The sequence below is a fragment of the Coregonus clupeaformis genome, unplaced genomic scaffold (genome assembly GCF_020615455.1).
Source record: "Coregonus clupeaformis isolate EN_2021a unplaced genomic scaffold, ASM2061545v1 scaf0229, whole genome shotgun sequence".
In the NCBI taxonomy this organism is placed as follows: domain Eukaryota; kingdom Metazoa; phylum Chordata; class Actinopteri; order Salmoniformes; family Salmonidae; genus Coregonus; species Coregonus clupeaformis.
The window spans coordinates 12,528-37,678 of record NW_025533684.1 but is presented as its reverse complement, the minus strand read 5'-3'; the positions used below and the strand labels follow the sequence as shown (position 1 = coordinate 37,678).

Below are 25,151 nucleotides of genomic sequence, written 5' to 3'. Positions count from 1 at the left end.
AATTCAATGTATCACAATTGGCAAGTCGGTTAGGACATCTAATTTGTGCATGACACAAGTAATTTTTCCAACAATTGTTTACAGACAGATTATTTAACTTATAATTCACTGTATCACAATTCCAGTGGGTCAGAAGTTTACATACACTAAGTTGACTGTGCCTTTAAACAGCTTGGAAAATTCCAGAAAATGATGTCATGGCATTAGAAGCTTCTGATAGGCTAATTGACATAATTTGAGTCAATTGGAGGTGTACCTGTGGATGTATTTCAAGGCCTACCTTCAAACTCAGTGCCTCTTTGCTTGACATCATGGGAAAATAAAAAGAAATCAGCCAAGACCTCAGAAAAATAATTGTAGACCTCCACAAGTCTGGTTCATCCTTGGGAGCAATTTCCAAACGCCTGAAGGTACCACATTCATCTGTACAAACAATAGTACGCAAGTATAAACACCATGGGACCACGCAGCCGTCATACCGCTCAGGAAGGAGACACGTTCTGTCTCCTAGAGATGAATGTACTTTGATGCGAAAAGTGCAAATCAATCCCAGAACAACAGCAAAGGACCTTGTGAAGATGCTGGAGGAAACAGGTACAAAAGTATCTATATCCACATTAAAACGAGTCATATGTCGACATAACCTGAAAGGCCGCTCAGCAAGGAAGAAGCCACTGCTCCAAAACCGCCATAAAAAAGCCAGACTACGGTTTGCAACTGCACATGGGGACAAAGATACTTTTTGGAGAAACTGTTTGGCCATAATGACCATCGTTATGTTTGGAGCAAAAAGGGGAAGGCTTGCAAGCCGAAGAACATCATCCCAACCGTGAAGCACAGGGGTGGCAGTATCATGCTGTGGGGGTGCTTTGCTGCAGGAGGGACTGGTGCACTTCACAAAATAGATGGCATCATGAGGAAGGAAAACTATGTGGATATATTGAAGCAACATCTCTAGAAATCAGTCAGGAAGGTAAAGCTTGGTCGCAAATGGGTCTTCCAAATGGACAATGACCCCAAGCATAATTCCAAAGTTGTGACAAAATGGCTTAAGGACAACAAAGTCAAGGTATTGGAGTGGCCATCACAAAGCCCTGACCTCAATCCTATAGAACATTTGTGAGCAGAACTGAAAAAACGTGTGCGAGCAAGGAGGCCTACAAACCTGACTCAGTTACACCAGCTCAGTCAGGAGGAATGGGCCAAAATTCACCCAACTTATTGTGGGAAGCTTGTGGAAGGCTATCCGAAATGTTTGACCCAAGTTAAACAATTTAAAGGCAATGCTACCAAATACTAATTGAGTGTATGTAAACTTCTGACCCACTAGGAATGTGATGAAATAAATAAAAGCTGAAATAAATCATTCTCTCTACAACTAATCTGACATTTCACATTCTTAAAATAAAGTGGTGATCCTAACTGACCTAAGACAGAGAATTTTTACTAGGATTAAATGTCAGGAATTGTGAAAATCTTAGTTTAAATGTATTTGGCTAAGGTGTATGTAAGCTTCCGACTTCAACTGTACATATAGACACTCACTCAACACACACGTAGACATGGATGTTGTATTGTAAATATATGATAGTGGAGTAGTGGCCTGAGGGAACACACTAAATGTATTGGGTAAAATGTTATGAAATATAATGTAATGTAATATTTTAAATTGTATATAACTGCCTTAATGTTGCAGGACCCAGGAAGAGTTGCTGCTGCCTTGGCAGCAGCTAATGGGGATCCTTAGTAAATAAATAAATAAATAACAAAATGGGTGGGGCTAAGGCTTAAGAGGGTGTGAACGATGCTGAATGGGTTAGCAGTGTGGTTAGGGTTAAGGTTAGGTTTTAAAATCAGATTTTATGACTTTGTGGCTGTGCCAGCTAGTGACCATTCTGCAGAGCTGCCTCCAGAACAAGATTCATGATGAAAAATGCTAACCTGTCACACACACACACGTACGCACAAGCACACACCCACACACACACACACACACACACACACACACACACACACACACACACACACACACACACACACACACACACACACTTAAGCATACAGAAACAGTGTAAATACCCAAACACAAACAGTAGGGGTGAAAAGTGTCAAGAGGGTGACAGTCTACTGCAGTGACTGCTGGGTAGGGAGGGAGGTCAGCTAGGGATACTTACAGTCTCTCCAGCTGTTTGAGGTCCTGGAACGCCCCCCTCTCAATCACTGTGATCTGGTTGTCCTCTAGGTGCCTGACAGAAAAGAGAGAGACAACATAATCAATAAATACAATTACATCAGTATATAAAGGCCATGCTCTCACACCATGCAGTAAAGGCATTGTAAATTGCAAATAAGAATTTGTTCTTAACTGACTTGCCTAATTAAATAAAGGTTAAATAAAAAATATTAAAATAAAAGGCAACATGGTTAAAGGCCATGCTCTCACACCATGGTTAAAGGCAACATGGGTAAAGGCAACATGGTTAAAGGCAACATGGGGTAAAGGCAACATGGGTAAAGGCAACATGGTTAAAGGCAACATGGGGTAAAGGCAACATGGTTAAAGGCCATTCTCTCACACCATGGGGTAAAGGCAACATGGGTAAAGGCCATGCTCTCACACCATTGGGTAAAGACAACATGGGTAAAGGCCATGCTCTCACACCATGGGGTAAAGCCAACATGGGTAAAGGCCATGCTCTCAAACCATGGTTAAAGGCAACATGGGTAAAGGCAATGTTCTCACACTACGGGGTAAAGGCAACATGGGTAAAGGCAACATGGGGTAAAGGCAACATGGTTAAAGGCAACATGGTTAAAGGCAACATGGTTAAAGCAACGTGGGGTAAAGACAACATGGTTAAAGGCAACATGGTTAAAGGCAACATGGTTAAAGACAACATGGTTAAAGGCAACATGGTTAAAGACAACATGGTTAAAGGCAACATGGTTAAAGGCAACATGGTTAAAGGCAACAAGGGGTAAAGACAACATGGTTAAAGGCAACATGGTTAAAGGCAGCATGGTCAAAGGCAACATAGTTAAAGGCAATATGGGGTAAAGACAACATGGTTAAAGGCAACATGGTTAAAGGCAGCATGGTTAAAGACAACATGGGGTAAAGGCAAAATTGTTAAAGGCAACATGGTTAAGGGCAACATGGTTAAAGGCAACATGGATAAAGGCAACATGGTTAAAGGCAACATGGTCAAAGGCAACATGGGGTAAAGTCATCATGGGTTAAAGGCAACATGGTTAAAGGCAACATGGTTAAAGGCAACATGGTTAAAAGCAACATGGTTAAAGGCAACATGGGGTAAAGTCATCATGGGTTAAAGGCAACATGGTTAAAGGCAACATGGTTAAAGGCAACATGGCATAAAGTCATTATGGGTTAAATGCAACATGGTTAAAAGCAACATGGTTTAAGGCAACATGGGGTAAAGGCAACATGGTTAAAGGCAACATGGTTAAAGGCAACATGGTTAAAGGCAACATGGTATAAAGTCATCATGGGTTAAATGCAACATGGTTAAAAGCAACATGGTTTAAGGCAACATGGGGTAAAGGCAACATGGTTAAAGGCAACATGGTTAAATGCAACATGGTTAAAGGCAACATGGGGTAAAGGCAACATGGTTAAAGGCAACATGGTTAAAGGCAACATGGTTAAAGGCAACATGGTTAAAGGCAACATGGTTAACGGCAACATGGTTAAAGGCAACATGGGGTAAAGGCAACATGGTTAAAGGCAACATGGTTAAAGGCAACATGGTTAAAGGCAACATGGTTAAAGGCAACATGGTTAACGGCAACATGGTTAAAGGCAACATGGGATAAAGGCAACATGGTTAAAGGCAACATGGGATAAAGGCAATGTGGTTAATGGCAACATGGTTAAAGGCAACATGGGGTAAAGGCAACATGGTTAAAGGCAATAAGGTTAAAGGCAACATGGTTAAAAGCAACATGGTTAAAGGCAACATGGCATAAAGTAATCATGGGTTAAATGCAACATGGTTAAAAGCAACATGGTTTAAGGCAACATGGGGTAAAGGCAACATGGTTAAAGGCAACATGGGGGTAAAGGCAACATGGTTAAAGGCAACGTGGGGTAAAGGCAACATTGTTAAAGACAACACTGTTAAAGGCAACATGGTTAAAGGCAACATGGTTAAAGGCAACATGGTTAAAGGCAACATGGTTAACGGCAACATGGTTAAAGGCAACATGGGGTAAAGGCAACATGGTTAAAGGCAACATGGAGTAAAGGCAACATTGTTAAAGACAACACGGTTAAAGGCAACATGGTTAAAGGCAGCATGGGGTAAAGGCAACATGGTTAAAGGCAACATGGTTAAAGAAAACATGGTTAAAGGCAACATGGTTAAAGGCAACATGGGGTAAAGGCAACATTGTTAAAGACAACACGGTTAAAGGCAACATGGTTAAAGGCAACATGGTTAAAGGCAACATGGTTAAAGGCAACATGGGGTAAAGGCAACATGGTTAAAGGCAACGTGGTTAAAGGCAGCATGGTCAAAGGCAACATAGTTAAAGGCAACATGGGGTAAAGACAACATGGTTAAAGGCAACATGGTTAAAGGCAGCATGGTTAAAGACAACATGGGGTAAAGGCAAAATTGTTAAAGGCAACATGGTTAAGGGCAACATGGTTAAAGGCAACATGGATAAAGGCAACATGGTTAAAGGCAACATGGTCAAAGGCAACATGGGGTAAAGTCATCATGGGGTAAAGTCATCATGGGTTAAAGGCAACATGGTTAAAGGCAACATGGTTAAAGGCAACATGGCATAAAGTCATCATGGGTTAAATGCAACATGGTTAAAAGCAACATGGTTTAAGGCAACATGGGGTAAAGGCAACATGGTTAAAGGCAACATGGTTAAAGGCAACATGGTTAAAGGCAACATGGCATAAAGTCATCATGGGTTAAATGCAACATGGTTAAAAGCAACATGGTTTAAGGCAACATGGGGTAAAGGTAACATGGTTAAAGGCAACATGGTTAAATGCAACATGGTTAAAGGCAACATGGTTAAAGGCAACATGGTTAAAGGCAACATGGGTAAAGGCAACAATGGTTAAAGGCACAATGGGATAAAGGCAACATGAGGTAAAGGCAACATGGTTAAAGGCAACATGGTTAAAGGCAACGTGGTTAACGGCAACATGGTTAAAGGCAACATGGTTAAAGGCAACATGGGGTAAAGGGCAATAAGGTTAAAGGCAACGATTAACGGCAACATGGTTAAAGGCAACGTTGGGATAAAGGCAACATGGTTAAAGGCAATAAGGTTAAAGGCAACATGGTTAACGGCAACATGGTTAAAGGCAACGTGGATAAAGGCAACATGGTTAAAGGCAACATGGGATAAAGGCAACATGGTTAAAGGCAATAAGGTTAAAGGCAACATGGTTACAAAGCAACATGGTTAAAGGCAACATGGCATAAAGTCATCATGGGTTAAATGCAACATGGTTAAAGCAACATGGTTTAAGGCAACATGGGGTAAAGGCAACATGGTTAACGGCAACATGGTTAACGGCAACATGGTTAAAGCAACATGGGGTAAAGGCAACATGGTTAAAGGCAACATGGGGTAAAGCAACATGGTTAAAGGCAACATGGTTAAAGGCAACATGGGGTAAAGGCAACATGGTTAAGGGCAACATGGTTAAAGGCAACATGGTTAAAGGCAACATGGGGTAAAGGCAACGTGGTTAAAGGCAACATGGTTAACGGCAACATGGTTAAAGGCAACATGGGGTAAAGGCAACATGGTTAAAGGCAACATGGTTAAATGCAACATGGGGTAAAGGCAACATGGGTAAAGGCAACATGGTTAAAGGCAACATGGGTACAGGCAACATGGTTAAAGGCAACATGGGGTAAAAGGAAACGTGGTTAAACGCAACATGGTTAAGGGCAACATGCTTAAAGGCAACATGGGGGTAAAGTCATCATGGGTTAAAGGCAACATGGTTAAAGGCAACATGGTTAAAGGCAACATGGTTAAAGGCAACACGGTTAAAGGCAACATGGTTAAAGGCAACATGGTTAAAGGCAACATGGGGTAAAGGCAACGTGGGTTAATGGCAACGTGATTAAAAGCAACATAGTTAAAGGCAACATGCTTAAAAAGGCAACATGGGTTAAAGGCAACATGGTTAAAAGCAACATGGTTAAAGGCAACATGGTTAAAAGCAACATGGTTAAAGGCAACATGGTTAAAAGCAACATGGTTAAAGGCAACATGGTTAAAGGCAACATGGGGTAAAGGCAACATGGTTAAAGGCAACATGGTTAAAGGCAACATGGTTAAAGGCAACATGGTTAAAGGCAACATGGTTAACGGCAACATGGTTAAAGGCAACATGGGATAAAGGCAACATGGTTAAAGGCAACATGGGATAAAGGCAATGTGGTTAATGGCAACATGGTTAAAGGCAACATGGGGTAAAGGCAAAATTGTTAAAGGCAACATGGTTAAGGGCAACATGGTTAAAGGCAACATGGATAAAGGCAACATGGTTAAAGGCAACATGGTCAAAGGCAACATGGGGTAAAGTCATCATGGGTTAAAGGCAACATGGTTAAAGGCAACATGGTTAAAGGCAACATGGTTAAAAGCAACATGGTTAAAGGCAACATGGGGTAAAGTCATCATGGGTTAAAGGCAACATGGTTAAAGGCAACATGGTTAAAGGCAACATGGCATAAAGTCATTATGGGTTAAATGCAACATGGTTAAAAGCAACATGGTTTAAGGCAACATGGGGTAAAGGCAACATGGTTAAAGGCAACATGGTTAAAGGCAACATGGTTAAAGGCAACATGGTATAAAGTCATCATGGGTTAAATGCAACATGGTTAAAAGCAACATGGTTTAAGGCAACATGGGGTAAAGGCAACATGGTTAAAGGCAACATGGTTAAATGCAACATGGTTAAAGGCAACATGGGGTAAAGGCAACATGGTTAAAGGCAACATGGTTAAAGGCAACATGGTTAAAGGCAACATGGTTAAAGGCAACATGGTTAACGGCAACATGGTTAAAGGCAACATGGGGTAAAGGCAACATGGTTAAAGGCAACATGGTTAAAGGCAACATGGTTAAAGGCAACATGGTTAAAGGCAACATGGTTAACGGCAACATGGTTAAAGGCAACATGGGATAAAGGCAACATGGTTAAAGGCAACATGGGATAAAGGCAATGTGGTTAATGGCAACATGGTTAAAGGCAACATGGGGTAAAGGCAACATGGTTAAAGGCAATAAGGTTAAAGGCAACATGGTTAAAAGCAACATGGTTAAAGGCAACATGGCATAAAGTAATCATGGGTTAAATGCAACATGGTTAAAAGCAACATGGTTTAAGGCAACATGGGGTAAAGGCAACATGGTTAAAGGCAACATGGGGTAAAGGCAACATGGTTAAAGGCAACGTGGGGTAAAGGCAACATTGTTAAAGACAACACGGTTAAAGGCAACATGGTTAAAGGCAACATGGTTAAAGGCAACATGGTTAAAGGCAACATGGTTAACGGCAACATGGTTAAAGGCAACATGGGGTAAAGGCAACATGGTTAAAGGCAACATGGAGTAAAGGCAACATTGTTAAAGACAACACGGTTAAAGGCAACATGGTTAAAGGCAGCATGGGGTAAAGGCAACATGGTTAAAGGCAACATGGTTAAAGAAAACATGGTTAAAGGCAACATGGTTAAAGGCAACATGGGGTAAAGGCAACATTGTTAAAGACAACACGGTTAAAGGCAACATGGTTAAAGGCAACATGGTTAAAGGCAACATGGTTAAAGGCAACATGGGGTAAAGGCAACATGGTTAAAGGCAACGTGGTTAAAGGCAGCATGGTCAAAGGCAACATAGTTAAAGGCAACATGGGGTAAAGACAACATGGTTAAAGGCAACATGGTTAAAGGCAGCATGGTTAAAGACAACATGGGGTAAAGGCAAAATTGTTAAAGGCAACATGGTTAAGGGCAACATGGTTAAAGGCAACATGGATAAAGGCAACATGGTTAAAGGCAACATGGTCAAAGGCAACATGGGGTAAAGTCATCATGGGGTAAAGTCATCATGGGTTAAAGGCAACATGGTTAAAGGCAACATGGTTAAAGGCAACATGGCATAAAGTCATCATGGGTTAAATGCAACATGGTTAAAAGCAACATGGTTTAAGGCAACATGGGGTAAAGGCAACATGGTTAAAGGCAACATGGTTAAAGGCAACATGGTTAAAGGCAACATGGCATAAAGTCATCATGGGTTAAATGCAACATGGTTAAAAGCAACATGGTTTAAGGCAACATGGGGTAAAGGTAACATGGTTAAAGGCAACATGGTTAAATGCAACATGGTTAAAGGCAACATGGTTAAAGGCAACGTGGGGTAAAGGCAACATTGTTAAAGACAATACGGTTAAAGGCAACATGGGGTAAAGGCAACATGGTTAAAGGCAACATGGTTAAAGGCAACATGGTTAAAGGCAACATGGTTAACGGCAACATGGTTAAAGGTAACATGGTTAAAGGCAACATGGTTAAAGGCAACATGGGTAAAGGCAACATGGTTAAAGGCACAATGGGATAAAGGCAACATGAGGTAAAGGCAACATGGTTAAAGGCAACATGGTTAAAGGCAACGTGGTTAACGGCAACATGGTTAAAGGCAACATGGTTAAAGGCAACATGGGGTAAAGGCAATAAGGTTAAAGGCAACATGATTAACGGCAACATGGTTAAAGGCAACGTGGGATAAAGGCAACATGGTTAAAGGCAATAAGGTTAAAGGCAACATGGTTAACGGCAACATGGTTAAAGGCAACGTGGGATAAAGGCAACATGGTTAAAGGCAACATGGGATAAAGGCAACATGGTTAAAGGCAATAAGGTTAAAGGCAACATGGTTAAAAGCAACATGGTTAAAGGCAACATGGCATAAAGTCATCATGGGTTAAATGCAACATGGTTAAAAGCAACATGGTTTAAGGCAACATGGGGTAAAGGCAACATGGTTAACGGCAACATGGTTAACGGCAACATGGTTAAAGGCAACATGGGGTAAAGGCAACATGGTTAAAGGCAACATGGGGTAAAGGCAACATGGTTAAAGGCAACATGGTTAAAGGCAACATGGGGTAAAGGCAACATGGTTAAAGGCAACATGGTTAAAGGCAACATGGTTAAAGGCAACATGGGGTAAAGGCAACGTGGTTAAAGGCAACATGGTTAACGGCAACATGGTTAAAGGCAACATGGGGTAAAGGCAACATGGTTAAAGGCAACATGGTTAAATGCAACATGGGGTAAAGGCAACATGGGTAAAGGCAACATGGTTAAAGGCAACATGGGTACAGGCAACATGGTTAAAGGCAACATGGGGTAAAAGGAAACGTGGTTAAACGCAACATGGTTAAGGGCAACATGCTTAAAGGCAACATGGGGTAAAGTCATCATGGGTTAAAGGCAACATGGTTAAAGGCAACATGGTTAAAGGCAACATGGTTAAAGGCAACATGGTTAAAGGCAACATGGTTAAAGGCAACATGGTTAAAGGCAACATGGGGTAAAGGCAACGTGGTTAATGGCAACGTGATTAAAAGCAACATGGTTAAAGGCAACATGCTTAAAGGCAACATGGGTTAAAGGCAACATGGTTAAAAGCAACATGGTTAAAGGCAACATGGTTAAAAGCAACATGGTTAAAGGCAACATGGTTAAAAGCAACATGGTTAAAGGCAACATGGGGTAAAGGCAACATGGTTAAAGGCAACATGGTCAAAGGCAACATGGTTAAAGGCAACATGGGGTAAAGGCAACATGGTTAAAGGCAACATGGAGTAAAGGCAACATGGTTAAAGGCAACATGGTTAAAGGCAACATGGGGTAAAGGCAACATGGGTAAAGGCTACATGGGGTAAAGGCAACACGGGGTTAAGCTACATAACTCATATTAGAAACAAGACCATGTAGTATAACTACAGGGTGTTGCTGTGAGGTCTCAACGGGTCAGTCTACCCTCTGCTCCGGGAACATCATGTCATGGATCCCTAAGGTTTTCCAGATGCATTATAAGGCAGAATATCTCCATTTCCATGGATATGCTGTGTTTATGTTTGTGTCTGTGGATGTTAAGGCCAATTTGGAGTGACATATATGAGAAGCACATGAATCACAGAGTGACTGATACTCAGGGAGGCTCTATACAGCCAAGGCCAAAAATAGAACGTGGAAACGCGAGACAGAAAACATTCTACGCTTCTCATGTGGAATTCCGGTCTTTTGGCAGGAGGCTCTCAGTTATAAATTGTATTTTAAGCAAATGTTTATACGTGGCTTTTTTACGGCCATTAATCAATGTTTTTGTCATATCAGTTTGTCAGGGGGAGATGACACAGTTGGCCTCATCATAGAGAACTGTTCAGAGGCAATTTGTGACTTATACCACAGGTTTCCAGACCTAGCCATCGGCGTAGCCAAAAGCCAACCGCTCTAATACCAGTGGATTGGTCTCAGATGGAGCTAGCAAGGCAAAGACCAACATGTTCAGCCCAGAATAATTGCCTTATTTGGTCGATAAAAGGCCTGTACCTTGGATGCTGATCTGATGTTTATAAATCTGATTCCCACAACCGAGGGATCAGACTCACGCTGATTGATTTACTGATATTTAAGTAAGCATTCTCCGAACCCACCAGTTGGTTCAGATGGATTAATGTGCATCGTGTAGTATAATAGTATTGTTTTCTGGAAATAATGTATTTGCCATTAGCAATTCCCTAACATTAAGGGGGTTTCAGAGAGATACCAGCCCAAAATGACGGGACCACGGAATCGAAGGGTAAAACCCTTCAATGTGTACGTGTTTGTGTGTGCGTGATTACCGTGTGTGTGTGTGTATGTGTGCACATGTACTCAGATGAAGTAGATCACAGAGGTAATCACCCCTCACATGCCACTCTCTCTCCCTCCTAGATATGGCAGTCTGACTCTGAGCTTCCCAAGGCCCTTTACATCCACATGGTTTGGAGTAGGAAATGTCACTCCTGCTAATCATGAACCACATAAAGCAGGCAGCGAGCCCAGCTGACAGTACTGCAGGACAGACCCTGCTTATTACCACTCCTTGGGCGCTTTCGTTTGCCGTTTATTTGTATCGCCACGCCATCCTTTTACAGGCTCTTATTCAGGAGGTAAACAGCACCGATACGTCCTTAGATTATAGTCATTAGCTCAGCACAGTCACACACGCTCACTATTCATCAGAAAGGGGAGGAAAGAGGGACAGCTCCAAACAGATGAGTGTCAAATACTTTCCTTTGAATATCATCAAAGTGATGGCCGTGAGAGAAGTTGGAGTATTTTACTGCATGTCATTACCAGGTAAAAGGTCCAAATACTATGCTTTTTAACCTTGTAAATATTGTATAATTATGCTTGGTTATTTCAAATGGCTATAGAGACTATTACCCTATAGCCACCATCGGTTAAAAATAGACATATTACATTCTTAATTACCTACTTAATCACTGTAAACTGTTTCTCTAAATGTTTTCCTAATGACACTACTGAATAAAATGAAGAAACATGACTGAGCCCATACTTAGTGGTAACACATCTATTAAAAGCTACATGTGCACTGACTGAAAATATCTGCGTTATATACAATTGTGTCTTATTGACATTATCTTGCTTATTATTTGTAAATGGCAGAGAGTACTTACAGAACTCGCAGGTTCTTGATGCCAGAGAAGTCCACTTTAGAGATCCTGGTGATGTTATTCCTGTCCAAATCCCTGAGAGAAGGAGAGAGAGAGAGAGAGAGAGAGAGAGAGAGAGAGAGAGAGAGAGAGAGAGAGAGAGAGAGAGAGAGAGAGAGAGAGAGAGAGAGAGAGAGAGAGAGAGAGAGAGAGAGAGAGACAGAGAGAGAGAGAGAAGAAAGAAAGAAAGAAAGAAAGAAAGAAAGAAAGAAAGAGAAAGAAAGAAAGAAAGAAAGAAAGAGAAAGAAAGAAAGAAAGAGGTTAGAAGGATAATCACACATCATCATAATCCTGTTCAGTCTGTCAGTTCTCTCTCCAGACAGGTGACCATAGAGGATGGTATTGCTGAGGTTCCCTGCGCTGCAGGACTGCTCTGCCCCGGGCAGTGAGGTGGTGGTGGTGGTGGGTGTTGAAAGCTGGCGTCTGTCTGCCAGAGATTGTTAGTGCCACGCTGTGGAAGATTGCCCTGGAGATGTGGAGCAGAGCAGAGCAGGACCCCATCCTCTCTTCAGTCTCTCTATGCCCTGTGCCCTCTACCTAAGACGCTGGGGTACAAATCCTTAAATCTCAGACACTCCGTACCTGACTGGGCAAAGAGGGCCCCTCCAGGAGTCTGTGAGCAGCCCCACATTCTGCTGCTCAAACCTCAAACACACCAGGGCCTGCAGGTACTGTAAGATGCTAGGGTACTCACCTGTGTGTGTGTGTGTGTGTATGTGTGTGTGTGTGTGTGTGTGTGTGTGTGTGTGTGTGTGTGTGTGTGTGTGTGTGTGTGTGTGTGTGTGTGTGTGTGTGTGTGTGTGTGTGTGTGTGTGTGTGTGTGTGTGTGTGTGTGTCTGTGCGTGCGTCGTGCGTGTGTGTGTGCCTGCGTGCGTGTGTGTGTGCCTGCGTGCGTGTGCGTGTACGTGTACGTCCGTGTACGTGTGTATGTTTGCATAAGCCTGCCCCTAACTATGTCATTGTGTATTGTATACAGTCCATACTGACATATCTTGTTTCCAGACTGTTAATCTGTTTTAACTACTTATCAGAATGTATATATCTGTTTTAACTACTTATCAGAATTTATATATCTGTTTTAGCTACTTATCAGAATGTATATATCTGTTTTAACTACTTCTCAGAATGTTAATGTACATACAATATGGATTCTGACTTATTTCCTCTATATTTATTGGAATATTTCCACATTAATAAATTAGGGAAGAAAACATACACAGAGCCTGGTCTCCTGACGTTGGGCTCAGTGTGTGTCTCATAATATACATAAACATTTATAAATCTGATTTAAAGGCATATTGGATTTCTCTCACCCTCTCTCTCTCACCCTCTCTCTCTCTCTCTTTCTCTCTCTCACCCCTTTCTCTCACCCTCTCTTTCTCTCTCACATTCCCTTTCTCTCACCCTCTCTCCCTCTCTCACCCTCTCTCTCTCTCACCCTCTCTCTCACCCACTCTCTTTCTCACTCACCCTCTCTCTCTCGCTTTCTCTCTCTCACCCTCTCTCTTTCTCTCTCACCCTCTCTCTCTCTCACACTCTCTCTCACCCTCTCTCTTTCTCTCCCATCTTTTCTCTCTCACTCCCACACAACACTATCTCGCTCTTATTCTCTCTCCCCTCCTCTAACCCAGATTTCATACTCCCTTGCTCTCCAATCTCTCCTCTCTTATATCCATCCTTCACTGTTCCCAGTTACAGTTTGGGAAATGTGGGATTATAATCAGGAATTGCAACACAACGAAGTCAATTAAACCAGCTTCTATCATGCTCCTTTAAGTGCCAATGTGTGGGTCACAAATCTACAAGCCTGCTGGTCATTGTTTGTTTTTATTTGTGTGAGGGATAAGGTGGCAATCCAAACAAGAGGCGTTCAGGGTCTCACAATGCCCCCCCTCCCCCCTGCCCAGGCCACTAAACCCACTCAAGGCCTTTAAACCACTGAACCAACTAGTCTGGGCCCGAAGCTGACAGACCGATTTACTTTACCTCGGGCTAAATCACTTAGAGTAGCACTTTATTGGTACACCGACCAACTCGACAGCAAAACACATTTATTATGGCCCAGGAACATTATGTTGCACAAATGACATACCAAAAGGCCCCCAAAGCCCATTCAAATCCATGCGAGAAAAAACATTTATTAAAACACAAACCGTCTCTCTCTCTTTTTCCAGCTAACGCTTCACTTCACAATGCGTTTCCTGCTGTAATCTCCTGTTATTTTCCTTAAAGCCAAAGTCGTCTGGTCTTCTACAGCAGATAGGTATGCTCCATTTCCTTCTCAAAGCCTCTGAACCATGTTTGGAATCTTAATTGAGTTCCTCCTCTGGAGCTCGGGACTATTTGACAAAGATTTTTTGTCAGTGGAAAGTTCAGCCATTCGCCGAGTATAATCTTCCACGCAATACTTCAGCATTGTCATTCAGTGCACCGGCTCCTGAGATAAAACCGAGCAGTAGTTAGACATGTATGTGCACGGCCATTTAGTTTGATAGAACATTATAATGTCTTTCATTTCCATTGTATAAGGATGAATGTGGACAGAACTCATTGAGCACATTGTTTCCCAATGCCCTTACATGACCGTATTACAGTGAACACTTGACAAGTCGAGAGACTGAAAAACAGCTTCTATCTCAAGGCCATCAGACTGTTAAATAGCCATCACTAGGACATTAGAGGCTGCTGCCTATAGGCATAGACTAGAAATCACTGGCCACTTTAAGAAATGGAACACTAGTCACTTTAATAATGTTTACAGATCTTGCATTACTCATCTCATATGTATATACTGTATTCTATACTATTCTACTGTATCTTAGTCCATGCCGCTCTGTCATTGCTCATCCATATATGTATATATTCTTAATTCCATTCCTTACTTAGATTTGTGTATATTGTGTATATGTTGTGAAATTGTTAGATATTACTTGTTAGATATTACTGCACTGTCGGAGCTAGGAAGCACAAGCATTTCGCTACACCCGCAATAACATCTACTAAACACGTTTATGTGACAAATAATATTTGATTTGATTTGATTTGAAGTCATTGTACATTTCCTAGTTAACATAGCAGACATGGTAGAGTTATCATGTTCATATTGGAATGTCTGTTTATAATGATTTATTTTCCTGTACAAATCTGCACATGCCATGGAATGATGGCAATGATCAAAAGTATTTCCAAACTACAAGACGTGAGACTTTTTGCAGCTGATGCAATGTTTTTCTAAGGCTCATATCAGGATATTGGTGGTTTCCAGGGTGGAATGTGGCCCATTGCTCCCTCCTTCCCTCCCTACCACAGTCCTCCCTTCTTTTCCAGAACATAACAGTGTGTTTTTCTGTTGGAACACTGCTTCATTGTGACAGATCAAATAGGGAGGTTAGTATGGTTACTATGGCTACCTATACGTAAAAATGTATGCACACATGACTGTAAGTCTCTTTGGATAAAAGCGTTTGCTAAATGGCATATTATTATTATTATATTATAGTATGGTTAGTATGGTTAGTATGGTTAGTATGGTTAGTATGGTTAATATGGTTAGTATGGTTAGAATGGTTAGTATGGTTAGTATGGTTAGAATGGTTAGAATGGTTAATATGGTTAGTATGGTTAGTATGGTTAGTATGGTTAGTATGGTTAGTATGGTTAGTATGGTTAGTATTGTTAGTATTGTTAGTATGGTTAGTATGGTTAGTATGGTTAGTATGGTTAGTATGGTTAGTAACCCAATCACAAGTCTGAGGAATCAAATATTCCCTGTCTGCCTTCATCTCCTCCACAAGGGTGTCGATGCAACACACACACAGGCGCACGGACACACACAAAGACACACATGACTGGACAACGATATCACTGGAAACCGATATCACTGGACACCGATATCACTGGACACCGAAATCACTGGGCACCGATATCACTGGACACCGATATCACTGGACACCGATATCACTGGACACCGATATCACTGGACACCGAAATCACTGGGCACCGATATCACTGGACACAGATATCATTGGACACAGATATCATTGGACACCGATATCACTGTAAACCGATATCACTGGACACCGATTTCACTGGACACCGATTTCACTGGACACCGATATCACTGGACACCGATATCACTGGACACCGATATCACTGGACACCGATATCACTGGACACAGATATCACTGGACACAGATATCACTGGACACCGATATCACTGGATACAGATATCACTGGACACAGATATCACTGGAAACCGATATCACTGCATTCTTAAGGTGACAAATCATCCCTAACAGCTATGTGGACAGTGCCCCTTCGAACACACTACCATAGACACCTACACAACATGTTTATAGGCAGAGTCAACAGATCACTTCAGCTTGGCAAACATCTTTAAACTAGAGGTAGTTAATGGTAATACAGTGCCTTGCAAAAGTATTTATCCCCCTTGGTGTTTTTCCTATTTTATTGCATTACAACCTGTAATTTAAATAGTTTTATTTGTATTTCATGTAATGAACATACACAAAATAGTCAAAATTGGTGAAGTAAATTGAAAAAAATAAATAACGGAAAAGTGGTCAGTGCATATTTATTCACCCCCTTTGCTATGAAGCCCCTAAATAAGATCTGGTGCAACCAATTACCTTCAAAAATAAAGTCCACCTGTGTACAATCTAAGTGTCACATGATCTGTCACATGATCTCAGTATATATACACCTGTTCTGAAAGGCCCCAGAGTCTGCAACATCACTAAACAAGGGGCAGCACCAAGCAAGCGGCACCATGAAGACCAAGGAGCTCTCCAAACAGGTCAGGGACAAAGTTGTGGAGAAGTACAGTGGGTTATAAAAAAATATCCGAAACTTTGAACATCCCACAGAGCACCATTAAATCCATTATTAAAAAATGGAAAGAATATGGCACCACATAACCACAAACCTGCCAAGAGAGGGCCACCCATCAAAACTCACGGACCAGGCAAGGAGGGCATTAATCAGAGAGGCAACAAAGAGACCATAGATAACCCTGAAGGAGCTGCAAAGCTCCACAGCGGAGATTGGAGTATCAGTCCATAGGTCCACAGAGCTGGGCTTTACGGAAGAGTGGCCAGAAAAAGCCATTGCTTAATGAAAAAAATAAGCAAACACGTTTGGTGTTTGCCAAAAGGCATGTGGGAGACTCCCCAAACATATGGAAGAAGGTACTCTGGTCAGATGAGACTAAAATTGAGCTTTCTGGCCATCAAGAAAAACGCAATGTCTAGCGCAAACCCAAAACCTCTCATCACCCCGAGAACACCATCCCCACAGTGAAGCATGGTGGTGGCAGCATCATGCTGTGGGGATGTTTTTCATCGGCAGGGATTGGGAAACTGGTCAGAATTGAAGGAATGATGGATGCCGCTAAATACAGGGAAATTCTTGAGGGAAACCTGTTTCAGTCTTCCAGAGATTTGAGACTGGGACAGAGGTTCACCTTCCAGCAGGACAATGACCCTAAGCATACTGCGAAAGCAACACTTGAGTGGTTTAAGGGGAAACATTTAAATGTATTGGAATGGCCTAGTCGAAGCCCAGACCGCAATCCAATTGAGAATCTGTGGTATGATTTAAAGATTGCTGTACACCAGCGGAACCCATCCAACTTGAAGGAGCTGGAGCAGTTTTGCCTTGAAGAATGGGCAAAAATCCCAGAGTCTAGATGTGCCAAGCTTATAGAGACATACCCCCAAGAGACTTGCAGCTGTAATTGCTGCAAAAGGTGTCTTTAAAAAGTATTGACTTTGGGGGGTGAATAGTTGTGCACGCTCAAGTTCTCTGTTTTTTTGTCTTCAAAGTGGTAGGCATGTTGTGTAAATCAAAGGATACAAACCCCCAAAAAATCAATTTTATTTCCAGGTTGAAAGGCAACAATGACTGCAAATGAACAACACTCTGAGCTACACTTTAAATACATTAAGTGAGGACACGCACACAAACAGACAGGCAAATATATATAACCAAGCAGTCATAACCCAAAGGGCAAAAACTAGTTGAATCAACATTGTTTCAACGTAATTTGTCAACGTATTGTGACGTGGAATCTATGTGGAAAATACATTGGATTTGAAAAAGGTAATCAACTGTTGTTTTAAGAGTGAAATGTCAACCACAGGATAAAAAATGAAAATATTTAACCTTTATTTAACCAGGTAAGCCAGTTGAGAACAAGTTCTCATTTACAAATGCGACCTGGCCAAGATAAAGCAAAGCAGTGCGATAAAAACAACAACACAGAGTTACATATGGGGTAAAACAAAACATAAAGTCAAAAATACCACAGAAAATATATATACAGTGTGTGCAAATGTAGCAAGTTATGGAGGTAAGGCAATAAATAGGCCATAGTGCAAAATAATTACAATTAGTATTAACACTGAAATGATAGATGTGCAAGATATGATGTGCAAATAGAGATACTGGGGTGCAAATGAGCAAAATAAATAACAATATGGGGATGAGGTAGTTGAGTGGGCTAAATTCAGAAGGGCTGTGTACAGGTGCAGTGATCGCTAAGGTGCTCTGACAACTGATGCTTAAAGTTAGTGAGGGAGATAAGTGTCTCCAGCTTCAGAGATTTTTGCAGTTCATTCCAGTCATTGGCAGCAGAGAACTGGAAGGAATGGTGGCCAAAGGAGGTGTTGGCTTTGGGGATGACCAATGAGATATACCTGCTGGAGCGCATACTACGGGTGGGTGTTGCTATGGTGACCAATGAGCTAAGATAAGGCGGAGATTTGCCTAGCAGTGATTTATAGATGGCCTGGAGCCAGTGGGTTTGGCGACGAATATGTAGTGAGGACCAGCCAACAAGAGCGTACAGGTCACAGTGGTGGGTAGTATATGGGGCTTTGGTGACAAAACGGATGGAACTGTGATAGACTACATCCAATTTGCTGAGTAGAGTGTTGGAGGCTATTTTGTAAATGACATCGCCGAAGTCAAGGATCGGTAGGATAGTCATTTTTACGAGGGCATGTTTGGCAGCATGAGTGAAGGAGGCTTTGTTGCGAAATAGGAAGCCGATTCTAGATTTCACTTTGGATTGGAGATGCTTAATGTGAGTCTGGAAGGAGAGTTTACAGTCTAACCAGACACCTAGATATTTGTAGTTGTCCACATACTCTAGGTCAGACCTGTCGAGAGTGATTCTAGTCGGGTGAGCGGGTGCTAGCAGCGTTCGATTGAAGAGCATGCATGTAGTTTTACTAGTGTTTAAGAGCAGTTGGAGGCTAAGGAAGGAGTGTTGTATGGCATTGAAGCTCGTTTGGAGGTTTGTTAACACAGGGTCCAATGAAGGGCCAGATGTATACAAAATGGTGTCGTCTGCGTAGAGGTGGATCTGAGAGTCACCAGCAGCAAGAGCGACATCATTGATATACACAGAGAAAAGAGTCGGCCCAAGAATTGAACCCTGTGGCACCCCCATAGAGACTGCCATAGGTCCAGACAACAGTCCCTCCGATTTGACACATTGAATGGGGCCATGTATCGTGAGATTTTGAGTGAAAACCTCCTACCATCAGCAAGGGCATTGAAGATGAAACGTGGCTGGGTCTTTCAGCATGACAATGATCCCAAACACACTGCCCGGGCAACGAAGGAGTGGCTTCGTAAGAAGCATTTCAAGGTCCTGGAGTGGCCTAGCCAGTCTCCAGTTCTCAACCCCATAGAAAATCTTTGGAGGGAGTTGAAAGTCCGTGTTGCCCAGCGACAGCCCCAAAACATCACTGCTCTAGAGGAGATCTGCATGGAGGAATGGGCCATAATACCAGCAACAGTGTGTGAAAACCTTGTGAAGACTTACAGAAAACGTTTGACCTGTGTCATTGCCAACAAAGGGTATATAACAAAGTATTGAGAAACTTTTGTTATTGATCAAATACTTATTTTCCACCATAATTTGCAAATAAATTCATTAAAAATCCTACAATGTGATTTTCAGGATTTTTTTTCCTCATTTTGTCTGTCATAGTTGACATGTACCTATGATGAAAATTACAGGCCTCTCTCATCTTTTTAAGTGGGAGAACTTGCACAATTGGTGGCTGACTAAATACTTTTTTTCCCCACTGTACCTGGTAGGTTCCTTGATAATTTGTGTGAGATTGAGGGTATCTAGTTTGGATTTTAGGATGGCCGGGGTGTTAAGCATATCCCAGTTTAGGTCACCAAGCAGTACGAACTCTGAGGATAGATGGGGGGCAATCAATTCACATATGGTGTCCAGGGCACAGCTGGGGGCTGAGGGGGGTCTGTAGCAAGCGGCAACAGTGAGAGACTTATTTCTTGAAAGGTGGATTTTTAGAAGTAGGAGCTCAAACTGTTTCGGCACAGACCTGGATAGTATGATAGAGCTCTGCAGGCTATCTCTACAGTAGATTGCAACTCCACCCCCCTTGGTAGTTCTATCTAGACGGAAAATGTTGTAGTTGGGGATGGACATTTCTGCGTTTTTGGTGGCCTTCCTAAGCCAGGATTCAGACACTGCTAGAACATCAGGGTTGGTGGAGTGTGCTAACGCAGTGAACAACTCAAACTTAGGAAGGAGGCTTCTGATGTTAACGTGCAGAAAACCAAGGCTTTTATGGTTACAGAAGTCAACAAATGATAACTCCTGGGAAGTAGGAGTGATACTGGGGGTTGCAGGGCCTTGGTTAGCCTCTACATTACCAGAGGAACAGAGGAGGACTAGAATAAGGATACGGCTAAAGGCTTTAAGAACTGGTCTTCTAGTGTGTTGGGTACAGAGAATAAAGGGGGCAGATTTCTGGGCGTTGTAGAATAGATTCAGGGCATTATGTACAGACAAGGATATGGAAGGATATGAGTACAGTTACAGTGGGGGAAAAAAGTATTTAGTCAGCCACCAATTGTGCAAGTTCTCCCACTTAAAAAGATGAGAGAGTCCTGTAATTTTCATCATAGGTACACGTCAACTATGACAGACAAAATGAGAATTTTTTTTCCAGAAAATCACATTGTAGGATTTTTTTATAAATTTATTTGCAGATTATGGTGGAAAATAAGTATTTGGTCAATAACAAAAGTTTCTCAATACTTTGTTATATACCCTTTGTTGGCAATGACACAGGTCAAACGTTTTCTGTAAGTCTTCACAAGGTTTTCACACACTGTTGCTGGTATTTTGGCCCATTCCTCCATGCAGATCTCCTCTAGAGCAGTGATGTTTTGGGGCTGTCGCTGGGCAACACGGACTTTCAACTCCCTCCAACGATTTTCTATGGGGTTGAGATCTGGAGACTGGCTAGGCCACTCCAGGACCTTGAAATGCTTCTTACGAAGCCACTCCTTCGTTGCCCGGGCGGTGTGTTTGGGATCATTGTCATGCTGAAAGACCCAGCCACGTTTCATCTTCAATGCCCTTGCTGATGGAAGGAGGTTTTCACTCAAAATCTCACGATACATGGCCCCATTCATTCTTTCCTTTACACGGATCAGTCGTCCTGGTCCCTTTGCAGAAAAACTGCCCCCAAAGCATGATGTTTCCACCCCCATGCTTCACAGTAGGTATGGTGTTCTTTGGATGCAACTCAGCATTCTTTGTCCTCCAAACACGACGAGTTGAGTTTTTACCAAAAAGTTCTATTTTGGTTTCATCTGACCATATGACATTCTCCCAATCCTCTTCTGGATCATCCAAATGCACTCTAGCAAACTTCAGACGGGCCTGGACATGTACTGGCTTAAGCAGGGGACACGTCTGGCACTGCAGGATTTGAGTCCCTGACGGCGTAGTGTGTTACTGATGGTAGGCTTTGTTACTTTGGTCCCAGCTCTCTGCAGGTCATTCACTAGGTCCCCGTGTGGTTCTGGGATTTTTGCTCACTGTTCTTGTGATCATTTTGACCCCACGGGGTGAGATCTTGCGTGGAGCCCCCAGATCGAGGGAGATTATCAGTGGTCTTGTATGTCTTCCATTTCCTAATAATTGCTCCCACAGTTGATTTCTTCAAACCAAGCTGCTTACCTATTGCAGATTCAGTCTTCCCAGCCTGGTGCAGGTCTACAATTTTGTTTCTGGTGTCCTTTGACAGCTCTTTGGTCTTGGCCATAGTGGAGTTTGGAGTGTGACTGTTTGAGGTTGTGGACAGGTGTCTTTTATACTGATAACAAGTTCAAACAGGTGCCATTAATACAGGTAACGAGTGGAGGACAGAGGAGCCTCTTAAAGAAGAAGTTACAGGTCTGTGAGAGCCAGAAATCGTGCTTGTTTGGTAGGTGACCAAATACTTATTTTCCACCATAATTTGCAAATAAATTCATTAAAAATCCTACAATGTGATTTTCTGGATTTTTTTCCTCAATTTGTCTGTCATAGTTGACATGTACATATGATGAAAATTACAGGCCTCTCTCATCTTTTTAAGTGGGAGAACTTGCACAATTGGTGGCTGACTAAATACTTTTTTTCCCCACTGTAATTCATCATTGTAACCAATTTTCAACATAGACAAACCTTAAGTTGGATTTGTACCTTTGAAACAACGTCAGATCTTCAATGCTTTATCCAATATTAAAAAACAATAGGCTGAGCAGCACCTCCTCCTGGAGAGTTGATCTATCTACAGTTATTCATTAGGTCTCCCATCCAGCCCTGCTAAGCTATGATATTTGTCACTACTACCAATGTGCTATCGTGAGAATGATTTTTGAGAGATCTCTTAATAACTAAATCTATTCACTGTTGGTATCGAAGTCATTCCAAAGTGTATCTCACGTGTGGCGCAGTGGTCTAAGGCACTGCATCGCAGTGCTAGCTGTGCCACTAGAGATCCTGGTTCGAAACCAGGCTCTGCTGTAGCCGGCCGCAACCGGGAGACCAATGGGGCGGCGCACAATTTGCCCAGCGTCGTCCAGGGTAGGGGAGGGAATTCACGGCAGGGAGGTAGCTCAGTTGGTAGAGCATGGCATTTGCAACGCCAGGGTTGTGGGTTTGATTCCCACGGGGTGCCAGTATGAAAATAAAAAAGAATAATGTGTGCACTAACTGTAAGTCGCTCTGGATAAGAGCGTCTGCTAAATGACGTAAAATCTAAATGTAGGTTTAACAGAGCTAATTAAATGTAAGCAAACTTTAATAGTCATATATCATCAATTATACTATTTAGGCCTATAGCATTTGCAAAGTCATCAACAGCTATTGGTTTAATTCAACCCAGGATTCAACAAAAAATTGAAAATACATATAGGCCTAGATTTTTGGTTGAGATGGAGACGTGAATCCAACATATCAATTATTAATTTGTAGACACTCTGGATATTGAATTGTTTCATCAACATTTAAAGGAGATGTATCTTCTGCTTGGATAGTTCCATCTGTGCCACTGACATAGTCTGGCTTTAATTCCAGTTTGTCTACAAATTAATAATTGCTATGTTGGATTCACATCTCCATCTCAACCAAAAATCTAAGTTAAACAATAGGACTAAATCAAATCAAACTTTAAATGCACTTTAAATAAAGTTCGATTTGATTTATTTTACTTTTTACTTTTTTTTTTAACCTTTATTTAACTAGGCAAGTCAGTTAAGAACAAATTCTTATTTACAATGATGGCCTACCCCTGCCAAACCCGGATGACTCTGGGCCAATTGTGCGCCGCCCAATTCTTTAACTTTGATTCTTGGTTGAGATGGAGACGTGATTCCAACATTTCAATTATTAATTTGTAGAGAAACTGGAATATGTTGACAACCAAACACAATTTAATATAACTTTTGCAAAACAGTAAATAGCCTATTAACGACAATATGATATGTTGGATTCACGTCCGCAACTTAACCAAAAATAAAGGTTAAAGAATAGGGTTAAGCCAGTGGCTCAGAGGAAACTCTCCTGCTTTATCAACAAAACACAATTCAATTATATTTTTCTAATACAGTAAATAGCCTAGTTAAGTTAATGCTTTCTTACAAACTAATGGAACAGTTTTTATTCAACCTTAAAATGAGTAACACATCCATGGAAGAATGTAGAGGTTACTATAAGTATAAATGTCTTCTTATGTAATCCTAGAAAGCATGCATGTTCAAGATAGAATGAAAGGTCGCAGGTCTTTGCATTGTAATTGCTGTAATAATCTGCGGAGAATCTTGAAAAGCAATGATCATGTCACACTCTGGCTCCAAGGACTGTGTGTTAGAGCCAGGGTGTATTTCATTTGGTGGTGTTGGGTTGGGTGAGTTTCATTTGTTTGTGTTTTTGGTGATTGGTTAATGACTCCCAATCGGAGGTAACGAGTGTCAGCTGTCGGCTCGTTATCTCTGATTGGGAGCCATATATATTCTGTGTGTTTTCTCCTGTGTTTTGTGGGTTATTGTTCCGTGTTCAGTCGTGTCACTGAGGACTTCATTATCGTCATTTGTTGTTTTGTCGTGGTTGCTTTATTAATAAAGTCATCATGTTCACTCCACGCGCTGCGTATTGGTCCGCTCCTTCCGACGATCGTGACAGAATAACCCACCATAAAGGAACCAGCAGCGCGTCCAGGAACAAAGGGTCTGGACATGGAAGGAACTGGTGGAAGGTAAAGGGTCCTGGACTTGGGAGGAGATCCTAGATGGTATGGATCGCCGACCATGGAACGAGACGGTGGAGAGGCGACGGCGAGAGGAGCAACGGCATCAGCAGGGCCATCATCGTCGGAAGGACTTGAGAGGCAACCCCAAGAAATTTTTGGGGGGCACATGGCTTGGGCGACGGAGCAGCAGGAGGCTGCCACAAGGCAGAGTCAGAGGGCTGCCAGGTTAAGGGGGGCTGACGGAGGCAGAGAAGGGACGGATTCAGTGGGCTACCAGGTCAAGGGGGCTACTGGGTAAAGCAGGGAAGGAAGGTGTTGAGGCACGGCGTGAGGTACTGGGGTGTGTAACCAGTTCGGTCCGGCCCGTTCCTAGTCCCGAGGTGCAGCCAGTAGTGTGTGTTCCCCGTGACGGTACGGCCTGTTCCGGTCCCTCGCACTAAGTGTAAGGTGCGCGTCGCCAGCCCGGGTTCGGCCTGTTCCTGCCATACGCACCAAGTATGCGTGTGCGCGTCGCCAGCTCAGCCCGGCCTGTTCCTACTCCACGCACCAGGGATACGGTGCGCCGCCAGCCCAGCCCGGCCTGTTCCTACTCCACGCACCAGGGATCGGTGCGCCGCCAGCCCAGCCCGGCCTGTTCCTACTCCACGCACCAGGGATACGGTGCGCCGCTAGCCCGGCCCGGCCTGTTCCGGCCACTCGCACCAGGGATACGGTGCGCGTCGCCAGCCCCGCCCGGCCTGTTCCTGCTCTCCGCA

The 25,151-nt window shown here is 42.6% G+C and overlaps 1 protein-coding gene across 1 annotated transcript in view; it reads right to left on the bottom strand.

Moving 5' to 3' along the window:
* The window catches only part of LOC123484205 (slit homolog 3 protein-like), a 346,208-nt gene that overhangs the window by 316,809 nt on the left and 4,248 nt on the right, over positions 1–25,151 (bottom strand). Inside the window, 2 exon segments of the mRNA XM_045214275.1 lie at positions 2,175–2,246; positions 11,771–11,842. Coding sequence (XP_045070210.1) covers positions 2,175–2,246; positions 11,771–11,842 — 144 coding nt within the window.